At 40.3% G+C, this 22,722-nt stretch overlaps 1 protein-coding gene across 4 annotated transcripts; it reads left to right on the forward strand.

Annotated features, from left to right (window-relative positions):
* Positions 1-597: 597 nt before the first annotated feature.
* Positions 598-22,336, forward strand: LOC144067984 (kinesin-like protein KIF23). Of its 4 annotated transcripts, XM_077592137.1 has the most exons (23): positions 604-697; positions 4,182-4,248; positions 4,791-4,919; positions 5,162-5,267; positions 5,372-5,508; positions 6,231-6,343; positions 6,433-6,603; positions 7,850-7,962; positions 9,295-9,416; positions 9,564-9,666; positions 9,749-9,828; positions 9,955-10,074; positions 10,830-10,989; positions 15,158-15,322; positions 15,437-15,603; positions 15,955-16,128; positions 16,316-16,537; positions 18,050-18,337; positions 19,096-19,329; positions 19,491-19,579; positions 20,260-20,320; positions 21,850-21,890; positions 21,967-22,336. In XM_077592137.1, the coding sequence occupies exons 1-23, from the start codon at positions 684-686 to the stop codon at positions 21,980-21,982; spliced, it is 2,892 nt and encodes a 963-aa protein (XP_077448263.1). In that variant the 5' UTR covers positions 604-683; the 3' UTR covers positions 21,983-22,336. The 4 variants fall into 4 exon arrangements, with proteins under 4 accessions (XP_077448243.1, XP_077448254.1, XP_077448272.1 ...); XM_077592117.1 differs by lacking the exon at positions 18,050-18,337 and having other exon boundaries at positions 598-697; XM_077592128.1 differs by lacking the exons at positions 18,050-18,337; positions 19,096-19,329 and having other exon boundaries at positions 598-697.
* The last annotated feature ends 386 nt before the right edge of the window (positions 22,337-22,722 follow it).

A 22,722-nucleotide genomic window follows, 5' to 3' on the forward strand; every position in this document is an offset into this window, starting at 1 on the left:
TTATTTTTAGCTTTTTAAATATATTTTTTAGATTTTACACAATGATTTTTGAACTAAAAACACTGAAAAATTATTAAAAAATTACACCTATTGATTTAAAAGGGGGAAAATCAGGAAATTTAATATACATCTATACTCTTCATTTGATCCTAAAACAGAAAGTCGGCACTCATGATTTACTTTCCCGGGCCACACAAAATGATGCGGCGGGCCAGATTTGGCCCCCGGGCCACCACTTTGACACATGTGATTTACGCTTACACTTACACTAAATTTACTTTTAGTTCAACCAGCCTACCCTGCATGTTTTTGGGAAGTGGGAGGAAACCGCAGTACCGGTCAAAACCCACACAGGCACGTGAGAACATGCAAATCCACTGTTTTTTTTAAGTTTAATGAAATAATTAGTTCAATTTAATGTTGCCTCCACGCGACCCTTGTAAGGATAAGCGATACAGAAAATTAATAAATAATGATGCCTATTTGGAAAAGAAGAGGGCCATTGCAATTGGTCGCGTCATCAAATGGAGAGGCGGGACTTCCGCCCATGTGTATTAAATTCTGTACTCTGATTGGTTAATAGTGCGTAGTAGATGACAACCGTTTGGCAAGGGGGAATTTCAAAAACAGTCGAGGGCCATTCGGGTGAAGTATCCGCGTTTCCAGGCGCCAACAGCATCAAAATGTATCGTACAGGGTATGTATCAGATTTTATTTTACGAAATTTGACTGCTGTAAAGTTGGTTTCCAGGTACATCTTGTGGAAGACTAACGATCGCTGTCTAAACCGGCTAAATTACGCGCTTTCTATTCTGCCAAGCTAACCGGGCTACATACGAGGAAACCAGTTAAGATAAAATTGAAACCGCGTTGAATAGTTTCATTCACCTAATGTGATTTAATGTAAACACCAGATTGTGTTGGGTTGCCTGTTTGTGGATATGCGGCAAACTTTGTAGCATATCCACTAACTTTGAACATTTGTAGTACAAAGACACTTGACCAGCTCTCACTAATTTCCGATTCGCAATCGGCCATCAAATTTGATCAAAACAGCTTCTCCCTGATATCGTTTTTAAAAACAAAAACGTCTAGTCTGCAACAGGTTTCATTGCATTTGTTTAAAACTAAAAGAAGTTCCACATCTACAGATCCCCAGACTTTTCTGCAACTCTGGCCGCATTTGCAGCTAAACAATACTTTTTGAGGCTCACAATGTTAATTATGGAGCTTTCAAAGTATAAATATTCATACGCAAAGACTGTTTCCTCACTTATAATTTTCCTTGGTGTAATAGGGTGGAAGTAAACACTGACAGTCATTTCTGACATTTATTGAGGTACTATTAGTATATAAGTGAAAACTGTAGAATCAGGGGTCACCAAACTACGGCCCGCGGGCCGGATACGTCCCGCCGGCACATTTGGACCGGCCCTCTGAACAATACCAGAGACGCTATCGGATTTTTTTTCCTATTTGGCCTTGAAGACTGGGACGTTTTAATCTTGTGTTTGGTTCATTGCACCCCTGCTGAGCCCACAAATCATCCCAGTGAAGCGGGGCTTCGCATTGCTTCTTTGGTGACACGCGCGGGGAGAGTGTTTCCCTTTGATGCATGCGGGCACGTCCACCGTTGCATGCACGAGCAGTGTTACCGAGACATCTGGACGATCGCAGGTGAGGGCGGAGCCCTGGGACCATCGCGGACTATTCAAGCATATTAAAACTGCAACCTGTTTGACAACGGAATAATGGCGAAAAAGTTAGGTGAGAGAAAATTTGATTCAGAATGCAGGGTATTTAACCTGGAGTGGACAAACGATTATTTTTTTGTTCAATGCAAAGAAAAGGCTGTTTGTCTCATTTGTCAAGAGACGGTGGCGGTATTCAAAGAATACAATCTTTGCCGACACTATGAATCCCGTCACAAAGACAAGTACGATAGATTGCAAGGCCAAATACGAGCAGACAAACTCTCAAAGCGAAAAAGTGGACTACTATCTCAGCAGAACCAGGCATCCGTTCGGGCCAGCTTTTGGGTTGCTAAATTGATAGCAAGCAGCGGTAAGCCTTTCACTGACGGAGAGTTTGTTAAGAAATGTATGGATACTGTCGCGGAGGAGGTGTGTCCCGAGAAGAAAGATGCATTTAATGCCGTAAGTCCGTCGGTGAGTACAATGACCAGACGCGTTGAAGAAATCGGGAGTAATGTATATGCCCAGCTGCAGCAGAAGACAAAATAATTTGACTTTTTTTCATTAGCACTGGATGAAAGCACGGACGTGCAAGACACAGCGCAACTGCTCATTTTTATTCGTGGAGTTAGCGCAAACTTTGAGATTTGCGAGGATCTGGCAGCCCTCCAAAGTCTCAAAGGGACTACAACGGGAGAGGATATTTTTGACAAAGTGTGCCAAACCATGGAGAAGTTGGACCTGGACTGGTCAAAGCTAGCTAGCATCACGACTGACGGGGCTCCTAGCATGGTGGCCGAAACTCGCGGTCTAATAATGGGACGCATGAACCGGGAGTTGGAAAAAAGGGGTCTCACCGCCCCGCTACGAGTCCACTGCCAAATTCACCACCAAGCACTGTGCTGCAAAATGTTGACGTGGGATTCTGTAATGACGGTTGTGGTGTCGTGCATAAACTTCAGAGCAAAGGGAGAAGATTGTGCATGGCACAACAGAAAGTTAATGTTCCATGGGTTTTTTTTCTATGAAGAACCCAGAGAGTTATTTAGTTATTATTTATTTCATAAATAGTGTTATTTATTTCCTGTTTTTTCTGTGAAGAACTCAGAGAGGGTTATTTAGTTATTATTTATTTCATTAATAGTGTTATCATATGTTTCCTGACTTTTTTTCTGTAAAAAAACCTGGAAAGGGTTATTTGGTTATGTGTGGCTTTCTGGAAAACAATAAAAAAAATTAAGCTCCCCTACGATCGTCACACTTTTTCTGTTACAAACTGACACCGGCCCCCCATCAGAGAAGGGAAAAGTTATGTGGCCCTCACAAGAAAAAGTTTGGGGACCCCTGCTGTAGAATGTAGATTGACTGGCTGTATAATGTATACCCTCCTATTTCCCTATGTTGCAGTTATAGTTTCATAAAACCTGGATTTACCCCTCCAGAAAATGACATTTTCCAGAACTGGAACTTTAAACAACACCCATCAGACAAATATTACAATATCCAATATACTGTAAAACCTCTATTTCAACGGCATGCCGTTCTATTTTTCAAACTTTCCCCTGTAGTTCAATTAGAGGGTGCCGCACTATTTTTCGACTAGCTGCTCAGTATTTTGAGAAGATGCGGTAAATTTTATGGATGAAAAGAGAAACCAGGTAACATATACATATTTATTTAACAATAGGCACAATTGGCACAAATACAAGGCGATTACTGGTAAATAATTACAAATTCACTGGTGAAAATCAAGTGACACGTCACTGTTGTAGCTGTCCTCGTCATTCACATCACCTTCCGCTTCTGCGTCGAGTGTCTGAGTGAGTTCACGTTCATCGTCGCCAGCATTGGCTTGCGCTTGCTGGAGAAGTTGCAAACCAGTCTGAACCTGAAACAATGGATCAGGGTATCCTTCGAGCCGTCGAGAGCGGTTGGTGCTTGCATGTTGCCGAATTTCATGTCCTCCCATTGTCAATAACGGCAAATCAGCGTAAGCCAGGAGTAGCTACTTAACAGCAATAATAATTTAAAAATATATGTATATTAATTTGATAAATTGGCAACTTTAGTGGTTGGGTGTGACTTACTTGAAAGGCAGTCTGAAACACTGATGTGGTTATGTAATATTTCATCACATCTCATTTTCTGAACCGCTTTTATCCTCACTAGGGTCACAGGGGTGCTGGAGCCTATCCCAGCTGACTTCGGGCCAGAGGCAGGGGACACTGAATTGGTGGCCAGCCAATCACAGGGCATAAGGAGACAAACAACCATTCACGCTCACACCCATACCTAGTGGCAATTTAGAGTGTCCAATCAGCCTACTATAAATGTCTTTGGAATGTGGGAGGAAACCGGAGTACCTAGAGAACACCCACGCAGGCCCGGGGAGAACATGCAAATTCCACAGAGGTGGACCGACGTGAATTTGAACCCAGGTCCCCCACTATTCAACAGTAAAAGTCTTGTTTTTGTTTTCACTTTCAGGAAAGGCAGGACTCCTCGCAGACCTTGCATAAAAAAAACACCGCATGCAGAGAAGGATCCTGTTGGCGTAAGTTGTTGGCACAAGCCATGGCACTTAAACTGTATCTCAATACAGCTCAGTCATGTCCGCAACCAGGCATTTATCATAAGGGCTGCATTAAAAATGCATGGGGAGTCACGGCAAAATAATTATTACCCTATATCTAATTTTAAACAAGCCCATAGTGCACACCAAATAATGCTCATTTTAATAATCACATCTGAGCCACATCTGATCAGCAGAAAAAAAGAGTAAAGATTTTAAACTAACATACAAAATCCTTAACCGGCAACAGAAACGTTTGCTGCGCTTCATTGTGAACACTTATCTATATGTACCATAAAGTAGAACAATTAGGTAGATGGAAGAAAAATAATCCCCAAATACATCAAGTATATGTTAAACCAATCATGGAAAAATGAAGTAATACAAGATAAGAACTGTAAAGTAGTGGTCACTCTTAAGTTTATTTAGTTGAAACTTTAGCATGGAAAACAAATCTTCAAAGAATCAGATGACGATATAGATCCAATTCAGCACTTTCAGTATATGTACGGTTTGATTTGCAGGTGTACTGCCGTGTACGCCCACTCGGAGCAGAAAATGAGGAATGTTGTATTGAAATGATCAGCAATTCCACTATTCAGCTGCATGCTCCTGATGGCCTTAAAGCCAACCGCAATGGTGAATACAAAGAGGTATGTATGTATGAAGTGTTTTATTTGGCCTAAGCCAAGATGGCCTTAAACAAGGTTTCTTTACTTTGGTCATAAACTAGATTCCGCCAAAATGTTCACTAGTTTTTTATGTAAGTTTCACTTTAACTAAGTATATTATAGTACTAACTAAGTATAAAATATGTACGTTCAGTAATCTTTGCCTGTGTTTTTATTCTGTTGTGAAACTGTAATTAGACAACATCTATTGTTTGATATTTTAGATGCAGTACTCCTTCAAAAAAGTCTTTGGTGTTAATACCACTCAAATTGAACTGTTTGAGGAGGTTGCCAAGCCCCTAGTAGAGGACCTCATTCAATGTAAAAATGGTGAGCGTTTATACTACTTAATGCCTACTTTATTGCAACGTGATTTCCTCATGTTCTCAAAGGTTTATTGTGTGTGTGTGTGTTTTCTCCCCCCTCCACGGCAGGCCTGCTGTTTACATATGGTGTCTCAGGAAGTGGCAAGACCTTCACCATGACCGGCTCGCCTGGAGAGGGTGGACTCCTTCCTTACTCCCTGGATATGCTCTTCAACAGTATCGGCCCTTTTCAGGCCAAAAGATTTGTAAGACTTGCATTAATATTAAAGCAACATCTGCATTAGTTATATTAGATTAGATTAGATTGACCTTTATTCATCCCGTATTTGGGAAATTCAGTTTGTAGCAGTAGCACACACAGACACAGGAAAAGACAATGTAGACCTAGATAAAACTGGAACCACACACAGAAAGTTCATACAAGGTTGGGACCTTCTGCAGACTGAGGCTGAGGTTGAAAATATGCAGAATCACTCTTACAAGCTGATCTGCACAATCTGGAGCTGATCATCAGGACAGGTAGCCTTTCTGGCCTGAATGGTTCCCAAAAATGTCCAGGACTAGCATAGATAATTTAAACTAATCGAACAATGAATGCCTCTCACACACGATGGGTCGAGTCGTAAAGGTCGTGAAAACATTGAAGTAAAAGGTATAAAGTATAAAGGAAAGTATTCAGAAATATTAAAATGTAATTAAAAAGATATAAAAGCTGTGAAAACAAGTAAGAGGGGACGGAGCTACTGCCACCGGCTGCCATTTGAGCGCCGCCATCTTGGTTGCAGTAGCAAGAACAGGTACAGACACAGGAAAAGACATTGTAAAGCTAGATAAAACTGGAACTACACACAGCAAGTCTTGCACAAGGTGGGGACCTTCTGCAAACTGAGACAGGTTGAAAATATGCACAATCACTCTTTCAAGCTTATCCAATGCTGCCTGAAAAACAACTCTGTTCTTTTTGTAGGTGTTCAAGACAGATGACAAAAATGGGATTGACATCCAGAATGATGTTGACGCTCTCCTGGAGAGACAGAAGCGAGATTCTCAACCTTTAATGCCCAAAACAATCTCCTCTCGGTAATCATCTATAATGTCTCTTTTAGAGAGGGGAAGAAAATGCCAACCATTTGCTGAATATTGTGCTACATATTTTATCTTCTCTTTAGGCAGAAGCCTGACCCAGAATTTGCAGACATGATCAGTCCACAAGGGACATGTAAAGCTGAGAATGTGGATGAAGACTGTTGCTACAGCATCTTTGTATCTTACGTTGAGGTCTATAACAACTACATCTATGATCTTCTTGAAGATGCCCCCTTTGATCCTTTTAGACCAAAGTAAGCGGCCAAATTTCACATTTGAATGTTTTTCCATTATATTATGGGCACGTGGTCTACAAATTCACTACATTATAGTATATTGTAAATGTTCCACAATGAGAAATGTTCCTTACTTGAGAGGCACCACGTTCATGACTTACAATAGATATATTTCCTGTTGTGATTTGTGTTTAAGCACTTAAACATTCTTTTTGTTAGTTGGCTTGGAATTGGCACTCCTGTAAAGACCAACTTTAAATGAGTCATCTGTCTGAGGTTGCCTGTCATGCAGTATACTGTATACTTGCAATTTACAGTTCGTGACTTTGTCATTCTGGCTTACTCTCCCTGCTTTCAGCTTTTTCTTTCGGTGTCTCACAATAGATTGAGTTTTAGTATTGTGTGCATGAGGCTGCAACTCGTGCCCGTTTCTTGTCTGTGTTTTCATTGGGGGTGTAATGTTATACACTTGTAATTTCAGTTCAGTAAATTTTTAGTTTAAAAATTAAAATAAAATTTTCGGCCGCTTAACTGAGATCAGGTCGCGGGGGCAGCACCTTGAGCAGGAATGCTTAGTCTTCCCTCTTCCTAGTCACTTCATCCAAAGTTGTTCCCGGGCCAGCCGGGAGACAGTCTCCCCAGCGTGTCATGGGTCGGCCTCGTGACTCAACGAGGCATCTAGGGGGCATCCTAGTGAGATGCCTGAGCCGATGCAGAGTCCGCATCACTGCAGACATTTCACGGATCCGCCTGTTGACCTCTCTCGTGAACAAGACCCCGAGATACTTAAGCTCATGCACTTGTGGCAGAACCTCCTCCCTGACCCGGAGAGGGCATGCCATCTTTTTCCGATTGAGGACCATGGTTTCAGATATGGAGGGGCTGATTCTCATCCCGAGCGCTTAGCACTCTGTTGCAAATGGTTCCAGTGAAAGTTGGAGATTGCGGCCTGATGAAGCCAACAGACGCACATCTCCAAAAAGCAGGGATGCAATACTGATGCCACCAAACCGGACCCCTTCAATGGCACGGCTGTGCGTAGATATACTTTCCATAAAAGTTATGAACACAATCAGTAATTTAGGGCAGTCTTGGTGAAATCCAACCCCTTTTGCCAAGCGATCGGAATTACTGCCAGCTACACAGACCAGATTCTGACATAACGAAATGGTTCCTATCCACACCAAGTTTGCATCGTCAGTTTTCATCTTCACCCCTCATGCTGATGCTTTTGTGCTAAGTTTTATTGTCGTATGACTTTCAGAGCGCCTCAATCTAAGATTCTACGTGAAGATCAAAATCATACCATGTATATTGCTGGCTGCACAGAAGTTGAGGTCAAATCTACAGAAGAGGCATTTGAAGTCTTCTGGAAGGGTGAGTAAAACGTTTGGCATTGCTATTCATTAAACTATCATCCTTCATAAATCCTACATTCAAATGTTTGTTTTAAATAAATTAAATTCAGAAAATGTGATCAAATTTGAGAGCTCCAATTTTTTAGGTCCTTACATTTGCATTATGTTGACAATACAACCTGAATTTGTCTGTAATCGTAGTGGGTGGGAGTGTATATACATAATTCTAGAAGTAGCTCAAGAATAAATGTTTAATTGTTCCAGCGGTGATACCTAGATCAATTTCGTTGACCTATTGCGAATGCTATCCCTACGCTTATGCCAAACATCCACACCTAGTTTGATTAGTCTGCCTCTCTCCGTCCAGGCATGGCAAATGTGCAACCAATTCAGCCGAGAAAGTGTCGATCAAGCCGTCTCTTTGAGTTTGTCTTGTATCCTAATTTTTGTCCAATACCACTGTCAGTGGTAATAAGTAATGTGAGTGAAAATAAATAAGTTGTCAGACTTTGCTTATACCATCTCAATGCACTGCAATTAACATGCAGTAACTGATAAATTACCAAAGATTCATTGGTTGTATTACTCCTTTGTGGATAGGGAAGTGTTTCCCAACCGGTTTGCCATGATCAATGGTCAGGTTTGCAGCAGGAAATTACCTGCCAAAGTCATACATTTTAATATTTCAAGAAAAAATGTAATCGTACAAGATTAAAACTGAAATATGATGAAGAAAAAATCCATATTGTCATATTACAAAATTACAGTCGTTTTGTTGCTTATTTTCAATGTAACATAAACTGGCATTATTTTGGTTTCACGAGCATTACCTTTTGGCGACGTAAAGTCTGTGTGATCACAAAACTGGTTCTTGCGTAATATTGAGAGAAAAATTCATGACATTACCAGAATAAAATCAGTACATGACTTATTTTTACATCACAAACTGGAAGTTGTTTATGGTCTGCGCACTTTTGGTGACATAATGTCGGTGAGAAAAATCAGGTATTGAAATTTAAACTTTGATGAGAATTACTTTATTTTGTAACTATAGGTGACAGTTTTAGATTAGATTTTCTGCTGGTGGTGTGCCTTGATGTTTTTGCAATGGAAAAGTGCAGCTGCTCAAAAACAGTTGGGAAACCCTGCAAGAGGGCCTGGGGAAATTGCTATCGGAAATGCCTTCAAAATGAGTAAAATGTACTTGGGGGCACACTATTTAAATAAACCCACTAAGTTAGCCACTGCCGATCCTAAAATTTGAAGTAAGGCCTTCCTGTTTTTCTAGTAAAACTAAAATTGGTTTGGTACATTGGGCTTTGATAAATGTGTAAATAATTGCTTGTTGTAGGGCAAAAGAAAAGGAGGATTGCAAACACTCAACTGAACCGTGAATCTAGTCGTTCACACAGCGTCTTTACTTTGAAGCTGGTTCAGGCACCTCTTGATGCTGATGGTGACCACGTTTTACAGGTAATGTTACCGGGTTACTCATAATTCCATATTAGGCAAACATTTATTTCATTTTGCAATTCAAACTAATGATGATTTGACACAAACAAACTGATTTGTGATGGTATGGCATACTGTTTTATTTGGATAAATCTGGTTGCGTTTTAGGACAAAAACCAGGTGACTGTGAGCCAGCTGTGTTTAGTTGACTTGGCAGGTAGCGAACGCACCAGCAGATCAAGAGCAGAGGGGAGCCGTCTGCGTGAAGCTGGTTTGTCTCTTTTAACTGTCCGTAATTGACTAAATAAAAGCTCATTTATCTTTCTATGTCCTTCTTTGTGTCTCACGACAAGGTAATATAAACCAGTCTTTGATGACACTGCGCACATGTATGGAAGTCCTCCGAGAGAACCAGATGTTTGGAACAAATAAGGTTGATATGCTCTTGTATTTCTATGTTCTCTTGGTTTACAGATGATTGGCTGCCTGTGATTAAAAATGAGGTGGCATACAATGGAATTGTGTGTGATTTATAATATCGCCTATTTTTTTTCCCCAGATGGTGCCGTACAGGGACTCTAAAGTCACTCATCTTTTTAAGAACTACTTTGATGGGGAAGGAAAAGTTAAGATGATTGTCTGCGTCAACCCAAAAGCTGACGATTATGAGGAAACAATGGTAAATTGTTGGTTGGTGATGAATTCCAATTGTTGTCATTCATTTCAAGAAGAAACTGCTGGAATCAAATAACAATAATCATTGGGTTTTTCCCCCAACTAGAAGTGCAACTAGTCCTAATGCTAATTTAAATGAAAAATATCCTTATATTATACACTGGCGTATATATTATCTTTTTTTGGCAGAGGCGGTGGGGTTTTGTATTCTATTTTATCAGAAACCACAACAATGATTTCACGTTAAAGTAATTGTAAATTGGAGAACAACTGTTAAAATAGGCACCTGTCAATGACAATATATTTTTAAGTTTAAAAAAAAATGTCTTTGGCCTAAAAAACACAGCATAAGCTGTTGGTGGCCAGAGTGAAAAAAAATTAGACAAGTTGAGCATAAATTTCAGGCCCAGCCAAACTATGGAGAAAAAAAAAGGGACTTTAAGTTCAGAAAAGTAGCATCAGTGTTTCTGACCGTTTATTACTAAACATTTTTTACTGACTCTCACTCAGTAAATAGTTGAGAATTCATCAAACAGTAAACTAGTCTATATGGAGGATAAGATATCTGTTAAGTTATGCAAGACTTCTGTACAATGAAATGATCCCCTTAATCAACGAGCATGAATTATCTTAACCTACGAAATATTGTCTTTTAACTCAATGTGAGACACTTGAATGTCATTGGGTATTATCAATAGGACTTTAATTTGAAATATCATCGATACTACTACTATTACTAATCATTCAATTGTGTTGCAGCTTGTAATGCGGTTTGCAGAGATGACACAAGAGGTGGAAGTTGCACGGCCAGTTGATAGACCAATCTGTGGTCTTGCTGCAGGACGCAGGCAAAGAAATCAGGCATTCAGGGATGAGCTGTCTCGTCGCCTGGCTGACCAAGGAGCTCCAAGTAATGCTGGTAAGTCAAACTCCCAACTCTTCCTGCCTTCCTGTGTTTTGTGATGTAAGGTAATACAGACGCTCCCCTACTTACGAACGAGTTAGGTTCCGAGCGATTGTTCATAAGTTGAATTTGTTCGTAAGTTGCTCAGTGCTATATTTTGTATTATAATGTATGTTTAAGGCCTATATAAGTATATTGAAGGTTTATATACGTGCATTTGTATGTTTAAGGCCTATATAAGTATATTGAAGGTTTATATACGTCAGGGGTCTCGAACTCAATTCACCTGGGGGCCGCTAGAGGCCGAGTCTGGGTGAGACTGGGCCGCATCAGGATTTCCATAAGAAAAGCACTGATAAAACATTCCAACGTTATCAAATATCTTTATTTTTTAATAAAAAATAATGAATTAAATAAATTAACTTAAAGATGAATAAAAAATAAATCAATCAGTAATACAAAACCAAATAATACTAATGAGCATACAGTAGATATACACTGGCTGGCTAAGTAGAGAAAATGAATTATTTTTATCCCGTTTCAAATGTCTGTATTAACAGCTCTTTAACCTTTAACTTTCTGAACTTGAATGGAACATTGAACATGAAATATTCTGAACACGGCTTCTCTTGCCTACTCCTTGCTGCTAGAGACCTGGCAGCGCTTCTTCTCACATAGCTGAGTCACATTTGGCTTGAGGGAGGAAGCAGTGGAGACCCTCAGTAGAGCTTGAAGATGCTCATCAGTAAGTCTGGACCTGTACTTGGACTTATTGAAGTTCAAGATGGAGAAGAGCTTCTCACACAAGTATGTGCTCCCAAAAAGGCACATGGTCCGCTTGAACCTTCGGGAAAGTTCAGGGAAGCTGGGGGCCAACTCTCTCAAAAATTGCCCAAGCTTGTCTGCTTCTCCACTCACCTCCCTGAACTTGGCTTTGAGTGCAGAGTTGCACTGCAGGTCAATGAGCTCCATTTGAAGCTCAGGAGGGGCATCTTGCACATCAAAGGAGAAAGGGTCCGCAAAAATTTGAAATGTGGCTTTGTGTGTCTTGAAGTCTGCAAATCTGTGATCAAATTCCTCCTGTAGCTTCGAAATGGCCTCAACATACTTCTCACCACTGAATGGTGTGCCTGCATCCACGAGAGCCTTGCATGCTGGGAAATGGCAAAGGTTTGTCTGAGAGAGCTGGGCTTTCCATAACACAAGTTTAGTGCAGAATGCTCTCACGTTGTCATAGGCAGAACTGACAAGTTGCCCCTTGCCTTGTAGCTTCTTGTTCAGTACATTAAGCTTATGTGTGATATCAACAAGAAAAGCCAAGTCCATGAGCCATTTGGGATCACTTAGCACAGGATCAATCAACTCACAAACGGCGTAGCTAGCTTTGACTGCTGCATTACTGTCTTTGGTAGCCTTCTTGAAGAAATCCTGTTGCCTCAGAAGACGTGTTTTAAGACTGGCAACCTGGTTGGCTCTCTCATCTCCCTGGTATTTTTCGTACTCCTCAGCATGTCTCGTAGTACAATTACGTTTCAAATTGTATTCCTTGTGCACCGCAACTTTTGCAGTGTAAATGAGACACGTCGGGGTGCCCCTGTGTTCAACAAAGAAATATTGCACTCCCCACTTTTCTTGAAACTGTCTGTGCTCATCACCGACCTTTCTCTTCACGGCAGGCTTTGAAAGAGACATCTCTGGGGCTCCGTAATATGTTTTTCCACTTGGAATGAGTCTCGGGTTGATCTTTCACATTCAGTCGCGCGGGTTTGTGGCGCATGTGCACTTTCGCTCTCCGTTTCAATCGCGGAGATGGCTACAGACACTGACACAGGCTGGATCACGGATCATAGCGCCTCATTCAGTTCTATGCTGAGAGCAGCGGAGGAGTGTGCGCGCCGAGCGGAGTGATCGGCCTCACGGCTTCTCCTCCGCCCAGCTGATTGGAGGAATGAATGAGTGAGTGAGCGAGGCACTGGACAGCCCGGCCGATGTCCCGCCCTCCAGAGCCGTATACCTCACCGTGATTGGTTCATTCAGCTCCGAACCCAAGTTCCCTCTAATTTTTTGTTGGTCTGAGCAGAAAGACAACCTCCCTGAGCGCACTGAGTACCAGTGTGAGCGACATCATCGGTACTCGGATGATTCGCCTAAAGACGTTTCGCCGACGGACGTTTGACAGAAGGGGCAGGTCGCCGAATGGACGTTCCACCGAACGTTCATTCGGCCGAACGGAGGTTTCGCCGAAACGGGATTCGAACGCTCGCCCCGCCGGATCGTGTGTGTACAAGTTTTTCAACCTCGGCCCGCGGGCCATATACGGCCCGTTAGGATTTTTAATCCGGCCCGCCGCCGGTGTTGTCCAAATTATAGTAAAAATCAATGTTCGTCTACCATCAATGGCAGTCCGGGAATAAGCACTCTTGGGCAGGCAGATGTAGCAGAACCGAGCGGTAAAATGACAGCAATCGGGTCAAATCCATCCTAAAACAGCATTTAATGATTAAATACAAATACTGGATGATATCGCGATGGAGGCAAAAAAACGTCTATAGACGTCCATTCGCCAAACGGCTCAAAATGCTCTCAAATTTGGTCAAATCCAGCTGAAAACAGCGTTTAATGATTAAATACAAATACTAGTATTTGTATTTAATCATTAAACTAACAAATACTAGTACGACCTGTCCGTCTGTCAAACGTCCGTCGGCGAAACGTCTTTAGGCGAATCATCCGGTCACGACATCATCATTGCTCGCTATCGGCACACCAGTATCACACCTGCCACAAGCAGGTGCATGTCAATGTTCCCTCTAATTTTTCATGTAAAACATGCTGTAAAACAAGAAAAACATGAGTGGACAGAGCTACTGCCACTGGCTGCCACTTAAACGGCGCCATCATGGGGAAAGGGGTAAAAAAAAAAAAAAAAAAAAAAATTAAAAAAAAAAAATCGATCTTTCATATTAAGACGGGGGCCGCAAATTATCGTCCCGCGGGCCGCAGTTGGCCCGCGGGCCGCAAGTTTGAGACCCCTGATATACGTGCATTTGTATGTTTAAGGCTTGTATAAGTAACACACACTGGTTTGTACTGGAAAAAACATTTAATAAAATGGAGAGAATACATACAGTACTGTATACATACATTAGAGAGAGGGAGATTTACTAGAAACTGGCCGAAAGAAGCTATCTAATGACGATTGCAGTTTTCTTTTTTCCATCATAAATGATGCGGTAGCACTGTATGGCATCATTCAATTGATTTGCAAACTTTGTGCAATGTTCAATATTTGGGTCCTGCTGCTCGATCTTTATGTTTATAAATGGTACTGACGGTCGAATGATTCAAGTTGTATTCACGTGCAACGCTCACCACTTTCTGATGCGCATCAAGCGTCGTTATTATTGCCACTCATTTCAAATGAAATGGCTTGCCTTTTCCTTGCACCTCCCTCAATAGAAGCCATTCGCTTTTCACCAACCATATTCAATAATGGATGCACCCGATATTTAATGATACAAATGAAAAAGGTTCTGTGCGCACTGGAGATACGTTCACGCACTTCCGCATTGCAACGAACTGGGCAGAGGAAGGTGGATGCTAGGTGAGCTGAGCTATCACAGCGCCAGGCGTCTGTATTAGCGGCGGAAAGAAGCACTACTTGGAAAAAGGCGCGCAATACAAAATCGAACTTACGAACATTTTTCGACATAAACGCAATTTGCAGACATGTTCGTATGTACCGTTGTTCGTAACTCGAATGTTCGTAAGTAGGGGAGCGTCTGTATTACTATATACACCAGTGACGGGCCAAAAATGTTCCTAGTGTACATATTTTCTGTAACGGACCATAAATCGCCCCCACCCCCGAAAACAATGCACTGAAAGAAGGATGTTTCACAAGCAAAAATGTTATATTAACCATTTTGATTGACTTGAAATAAATCAACACAGAAAAAAAGCAACACAGGAGCTCTCAGTCAAAGACATTTAGTAAACTGTCCAAAATGATCCAGCCAAATGATAATTACAAATTATTTTCTCTGTTTTGTTGTTTGGCTTTGGTGTCCTTATTTTTGGATTTTGGCTAATGGTGTCTGACCATCCCACTTTTATGGAACTTTATGAATTATCTTGAAAAATGCTTTGCTGTGCCTTTTACATTTTCATTAATTTCTTACAGTATATGATCCAGCTCTGCTCAATCAACTGATTGAAAACTTTCCACCTTTGCCTCCCTGTGACCTGGTGGACCCAGGAGATGATCAGACGCTACCACGCCTGGTTGAGGTTCTGGAGAAGAGGCATCATATCCGTCAGCTAATGACGGAACAGTTCAACAAAACTGGTACAGCATATACATGCCATTCCGTGAGGATGCAAGGCTATTCAGTAACTATATTATTGACTATAAATATGTGATGATGAATACACTTGTTGTGGTTTGTCTTTTCTCATGCAGCCAATATGTTGAATTCCATGCTTCAGCAGTTTGATGGTCAATTTGGCGGTAATCAGAACTTAATCCAAGACCAGCAAAGCAAATTGAGCGAGAAGGAAAAGGTTATTTTTAACCAAAGGGCTGAGATCGAACGGCTACAAAAAACATCCAAGACTTTGGAATATAAGGTACTGTCATTCTTTTATTGTTACCAACTGATTTTTTTCCAAAATAAAAATGAAAAGAATGACCCGTGTAATGGCAGATTTTGAGCCTGCTTTTGGGGGAGTACCTTGTACACAGCAAAAAAAATGGGAACCCATATTTTCCTCTTAATTGCTGAACTACATTCTTTGTTGGTGTAGATTTGATTTAAAAAAGTTTCTTGTGTTTTAGGTTGATATATCTTAACTGTTTTATCAGTGTAGGCTTGCATTAAAATTTCAGTTATGAATATACTAGTTGAGTCAGATTTAGAAAACATCTGAAAAAAACTTATGTTTATTGATGCCCCCTTTGTGTACCTTTTTTGTATCTAGATTGATATTCTGCAAAAGACAACCAATATGTATGAAGATGACAAACGCATACTTAAGCGGGAGCTGGAGACGCATTCTCAAAAGCTCCAGGAGGAGCTATTTCAGAGGAAGCGAATCGAGCAGCACATGCAGGGATTGGTCTCGGACACAAAATACAAATGGGAGAAGGAATGTGTAAGTACTGGCATTTTCAGTCAAAAAAAAGTATATATGGTACATGTGTGTATGCGTACGTGCATATTTATTTTGTTGTCTGCTTTGAAATAAGTGATTAAACGGAAGGTTTTTCATATCAACATTTTATCATCTGAACTGTTATGTCATTATTGCTTATAGTGTAACCTTGTTTTTGCTTGTTCAGGAGAGACGGGTGAATGCTAAACAGCTGGAGATGCAGAACAAGTTGTGGGTGAGGGATGAAAAATTAAAGCAGCTGAAAGCAATCGTTACTGAGACCAGCAGCAGCAGCAGCACCACAACCACCACCAGTAGCAAAGAGCGACCAGAGAAACCAGAACGGCCCTCCAGGGACAAAGATCGCAACTACGGCCAGAAGAGGTCATCCTCGCCATCGCCGCCTCCGGTAAGTTATTGCAACAAAAATCAGTACCACATTTTGCATGATTATGTTGAGCAAGAAAGTATTTTTCAGTGTCCATCAATTATTCCTATATATTTTTTTCCATAATCAATTTGACATACTTACTATGAATATCATGGCTGCTGCTTTTACAGTGCATGTAACCTGCCTGGAAGGGACAGACAAGGTTTTGATTAAGTGCCTCCCAAAAGTCTGTATCGTGTCCTACTCCAGTTGCTTTTTTCCCATGTCGACACAGTTTGGTTTGGATTTTGTGTGAGATACAACATTAAGAAAATAAGTAGGCAGTGCCAAGTATGTCACCTAATTCAGCTTTCGCCTATGCAGACGGGTGGTGAATACAATAGTCCACCTTGTCCAAAACTTCATTCCACCTTTGCTGATGGCTTGTTGCAGAGTTGGGAGCACACTGATAATGCTTTAAAAACGTTGCACTTGTTTGGTTTTTTGTTTTGTTTGATTTGTTGCTCAGATTTTAGACAATTGCAAAATGCGCAAAAGTCTGACTATTTGCCATTGATATGTAGTAGAGCTTTGCTCTAATGGACATGCTGATTGCTCTTCCAATGAAGATGCTAAAAAAGGGTAACCAAACTATTCCTCAAAGGCCTGCAGTGGGTTAGGTTTTTCTTCCACCTGAATCTAGCAAGGACAGTTTAACAATGTTTCTTCTGAAATGAGTGGCACTTTCCTGCAATTAACCAATTAGACATCTAAGACACGAGATTAGTGAAAATGTATCCTTGTCCTTGGTTGGAATGAAATCCTGTGGCCCTTTTTAGACACCCATGCGCTAAATCCAATGATGGTCTTGACTCAGCTCAAACTGTTAGTGTTAGCTTGGCTCTAGTGTCCCAAGACATTACCTGAGCTACCGGATTTAGGAACTTTCTCTGCCGTTTTATTTGGCCTTACAGACCAAAATTGATAATCCTACTGCCTTCCTTCCTTAGTGCACTGACACTTCACGGCTCGCAGTTTGTAAGCTCCACAGAAAGGAGCGTGGGTATAACTTTCGTCACATCCTTTCCAAAATGGCACCATCTTTCAGCTGTCATCTTCTGTATTTAAAAATCATTTCCTCTGTTATCATAGTTCAAAGAAATTTTAGATTTGCATATTCAGATTCTGCACTGCGATTGGCTGGCCACCGATTCAGGGTGTCTCACCGCACGACCTTTGTGAGGTTCAGCGGTTCGAAAAATGACTGAATTTTCAGGTTCTTTTATCAACCATGGTTATTTACACCAAGTCTTGCCTGTCCCTTTTATTGGCGCATGCAATGCTTTGCACTCGTTCCCATCACATTTTAGGACAATCGACAAACATCATCCCATCAAAGTGAAGTTGTTATTATAGTTCTAAGAAATGTCATTTGCATGATCAGATTCCTTGAGCAGCCACATTTCCCATCAAGATCATTTATACTAAGTCTTATCTGTCCTTTTATTAACGCACACAATGCTTTGCACTCGTTCCCTCATCACTTTTCAGGACAACCGACAAACACCTTCCCATCAAAGTCAAGTTAAATTTAGAGCAGTTCAGGATGAATCCCCCATCATCAGTTCATCTCCATCAGTAGCAACCTCCATCTCTGTGTGGGAACAGAAGTGCCCTGTAGACCCATTCTCCCAAAATAAAGAACCAGGGACCCCTCGGTGCAGGAATTGGACTCCCTCCAGCAGTGCGTGTCACAGGAGAGGCCAACGCTTTGCCTCTGAAACTGAGGCCCCTGCAACTCGTCTAGTCCAAGGACTAGACCTAGAGCCAGGCATAAGGGTTAGTGAGTGCTAGTCACTTTCAGTAGATGCATTTGCAACAGTGTTTCCTTTTGATATTGGCTGCCATAATGTATATAAACATTCGCTAGTTAGAATTGCGGCTTTTAGTAGCTTTCTACCAGTCTAAAATGCAGGGACCCACTGCTTTGTGTTTCGACTAGTAGCCTTTACATCAATAATATAGAAATGTAATATCCTAAACAAAAACCCCACCTTTTGTCAAGTAGTACCTTTTTATGACTAGCTATATCTACACTTTGTGTGTAAATAACCCTATTTTTCCAAATGGCTCATTAGGCTTTTGACATTTATTCATCATTTATTGTGCAATACAATACAGATGTAATATTATTATGGTCATTGTGATCCAAACAAACAATTATGTTTTAATTTTGCATGCAGTTTTACATTTTCGTTGCATGATTACTCACTCACTACTTGGTGTTTTCTAATGACAATCTAAATAAGTGTATAGCTGGAACAGTCACCAAATACTTTGGCAATAGCTTTTCTATATATTAAGGTCATGTCATTCCAAATTTGGATATTATTACAAAGGGTTATAGTATTTTGATTTCAAATTGATACGAATGTCAAGGGAATGCCTTCAAAGAAAAATCCCTATCTGCCACCTATGACTTCCAGTTATACATTTATTCTCACAGCAATTAAACACAGCGCTTTCTTGATTAAGTCTCACTGTGACAAAAATCTGATTAATAACCTGATTTGTCTCTTTCACACTGGGATCATCAGGCGGCTCGGGAAATTAATCCAGTGCACAGACGTTCACACTCTGCAGGTGGGGAGAAATGGGTAGACCACAAACCAGCTTCTATTATCGACCTTGGCACTGTCATGCAGCCAATCATACCTAATGCAATCCAAGTGTCTTCCCCAAGCGAGAAAGCTCTGTCTAAATGCCACAAGTATGTTCTTAGACATCAAGAGCTTGCCTCTGATGGGGAGATTGCCACCAAGTTGATCAAGGTAAAATGACGATAGAGCTCTCATTCTAGTTTTACCATGCATGATTTAGTTTTTCTCTTTTTTGATATTTGACATTGGGTTTTCATGTCGTAAAAGGGGGACGGTTTTCTTTTTTCTTTGCCCTTTTCTCCTGCTGTTATTTCTCTGTTTTACCTCCTCAGGGTAATGTTTTTAAAACAAGAAGTGGGGGCAAGGCGGTAGAGTTCACTGATGTTGAGACATTACGGCAGGAGGACCCAACTGCGTCAAGGTACCAACCTCCACTTTTAAAGCATAATTTCTTTGCGGATCAAGCTGGTTTTGCACCTCCTTGGTGGCATTTTTCATTTAATTCAATTACAACATAAATTAAACTTTTGTTATGGAAAATTAACCTTGCTCGGGCAGGCCTGTATATAGAAATTTGTTGAGAAACTGAAATTTAAGCAATTTTAGTATTTACTTTTTTATCGTTTTAAAGTCCATGTACTTTATGCTCTTTGCATTCATTAGTTAGACAATTCAGTTATTAGGATAAATAGCAGGCCCTAGTAGAATGGCTGTTCTACTAGTTATTATTACTTATTTTCCACTAGTGGTACCACTTTAGTCCTTTTAGTACAATACTAAATTGGACATTGAAATCATTGTCAATATATTTTAACATTTAGAAAATTATTGTACCCAGTAGAATCCATCACACTTTATGGATACAAAACGGTTATAACTACAAACAAAAGTAATCGTTTAATGGCAAGTATCGTGTAACAATTAATAATCATTTTAAAAAGTAAATTGAGCAAGATTATTGTATAAAAGTTTAAAAATCTTTTTTCCATTGACCTCATTGGTGTCATAGAAAAAAAACACGGAAATGGTAAACACCCACTAGCAACAGAAGATTTTTAAGGTGAACTCTCCTAACAAAACCTGTATGCTGTCTTGTTCCAGTCGCAAGAGGAGATCAGGCTCTGCAGAGACACCAAATAACATAGCGGACCAAGAAAACTGGGTATGTCCCTTTTTTCCTTTTGGTAATCTTGAGAACATTTTTTCCTCATTTGAGAGTTTTTCCCTTTTTAAAAATTATTTAAAATTCAAATCTATAGTTTGCTAATGCTATGTACAACCTACTGGCTGTTACTGCTGGGATTTGAAATCTTTTCCCCCCTCAGTATTCAATGTCTTAAAATGACATTCAATTCCATCTGATTGGACTTAAATTCGGTAAATTTGAAAGTGTTGGAATTGGCATTATTCTGCACTAAATGTTCTTAAACAGTTTTAGGTTTCACTGTAGGAAATCTGCAGATACCCTTTGTACATCCTAATTACAATTAGAATATGATTTCCAACTGCAATAAATGAGTGTAGTAAATGTTGCTCTTTATGAAATGTCTTTGGATACAGATGGTCAATTACCTTCTAACTTGGTTTAGCAGAAAAGTTGTCTTTAGTTTAGAGACTTTTGACACCATTTATTTCTCCACTTCTAGCTGGTTCGAGCATCATATCACTTCTAAAATATTATAAAGACGAATAAAAAAAAATACACAATCCGCAGTGCTCTTGCACCTCCTGAATCTAAATTCCTGAATAGTTCGAAAGTGTACATCTTGTAGTTTATTGGAGAGCATCAAAAACGGACTGGTTACGTGATGTCGCTACACTAACTCACTGCAACAAATCAATAAAAACAGCAGAGGGCGTAGTAAAACAATAAATGTTAAATTCCTCATCACGTTACTTGAACAATAATATCACCATCAGAGCATAAGCCGAAAACTCAGTCATCCTTGTAGATGGGTCAGTGATGAATTTCTTAATTTTTTTCTTCTGAACCACTTAACCTCACAAGGATCTCAGGGGGTGCTGGTGCCTATCCCAGCTTACTTCAAGTACCAAGCAGGGGGCACCCAACCAATCACAGGGCACAAGGAGACGGACAAACGTTCATGCTCGCAGCCTTTTTTATAGAGACCCTTTAGAGTGATCAACCAACCTACCATCCATGTGTTCAAACCAGAGTACCTGGAGAAAACCCACGTAAGCCTAGGGAGAACATGTAAACTCCACACAGACGGACTGACCTAGGGCCCCAGAACTGGAAGGCTGATGTACTAACCATCCAATTTATATATGTATATATATTTACAGCACATCAGAAAGATCAGGTTTTTTACTTTAAATTGCCCCAATTTATCAGTGTGCATGTGAGTAGTTGTCTGTTTTATTGTGCCCTGCGATTGGCTGGTCATCAATTCAGGGTGTCGCTCGCTTTCTCCCTATAGTTGGCTGGGTTGGGCTACAGCACCCCCCGCGACCCTTATGAGGATAAGGGGTACGGGAAATGAATGAATGAATGAATACTTAATATTTACTTAAACCAAAGAGGTTTCAACATCAAGTAGTAATTATTTTTAGTTTATTTATTTATTTTGCCTTTCTTGTATGTATGTATGTAGTCCTGTTTTGTTTTTCATTTTTTGCTCAGTGGCCCAGTTTTGACTTTTTTCCAAACACGATGTATTTCTTTAATAGGCTCCTGCTGAAAGCGCAAGCATGGCCCTTGGGTATCAAAAGTAAGTGTCTGGCCTTTTTTTTTCTAGCGGTATTGATACATTTTCTAAATTTCTCATTTTTTCCTCCTTCCTATAGACGCAGGAGGCCTTGAAGATTATTATGATTATTTTTTTTAATATGTAAACATGTTTCCTTCTTCACAGTCATCATATCCTGCATTGGCAATGTGTATTTATCTATCCTGCTTTTTTGAGCACAGCATACAATGTAGGCTTGTTTGACTTGTAACTTTCTACTACTTTACAAGATGAAATAATTAGAATTTTTGAATCCAAGTTGTTAAATACTCATCAAATTGTGATCGGCATCAACTGTATATACGTACTTAAAGCCGTGAAGTAGATTTGGTCAAAATTGGTGTTTGTAAATACATGCTTTTACTAGTTCTAGAAAACACCTTACAAGGCGCACTACTTTTTTGGTGGCATTAAATCTCTTCAAATGAGTAGATTCATTTTATTTATTTAACGTATATAGTCACCCCAAAATACGGGAATTTCTGAAGTGTACGTTGGCGGGCATTGAATTGGAATTGATTGATTTATTGTCATTGTCTGAGTACAATACGGGTTGTAGGGGTTCTGGAGGCCGTCCTGGCAGCAAGACAGACAACCACTCACGCTCACAATCACACTTACACCGAGTGGAAATCGAACCCAGACAGGACTGCCCGCACCAAAGTCAGGCAGAAGAACCAATGAACCATCAGGTGGTGAGCCCGTTTTCAAAGGTAAGCAATTCACTATTGAACTCCTTTATTTAGTATTATTTTTCATGGTTACACAGTAACCGATTACTTGAGTGCACAGTTAATAGCGATGTTCAAATTAT

Source organism: Stigmatopora argus, chromosome 2, assembly GCF_051989625.1.
Source record: "Stigmatopora argus isolate UIUO_Sarg chromosome 2, RoL_Sarg_1.0, whole genome shotgun sequence".
In the NCBI taxonomy this organism is placed as follows: domain Eukaryota; kingdom Metazoa; phylum Chordata; class Actinopteri; order Syngnathiformes; family Syngnathidae; genus Stigmatopora; species Stigmatopora argus.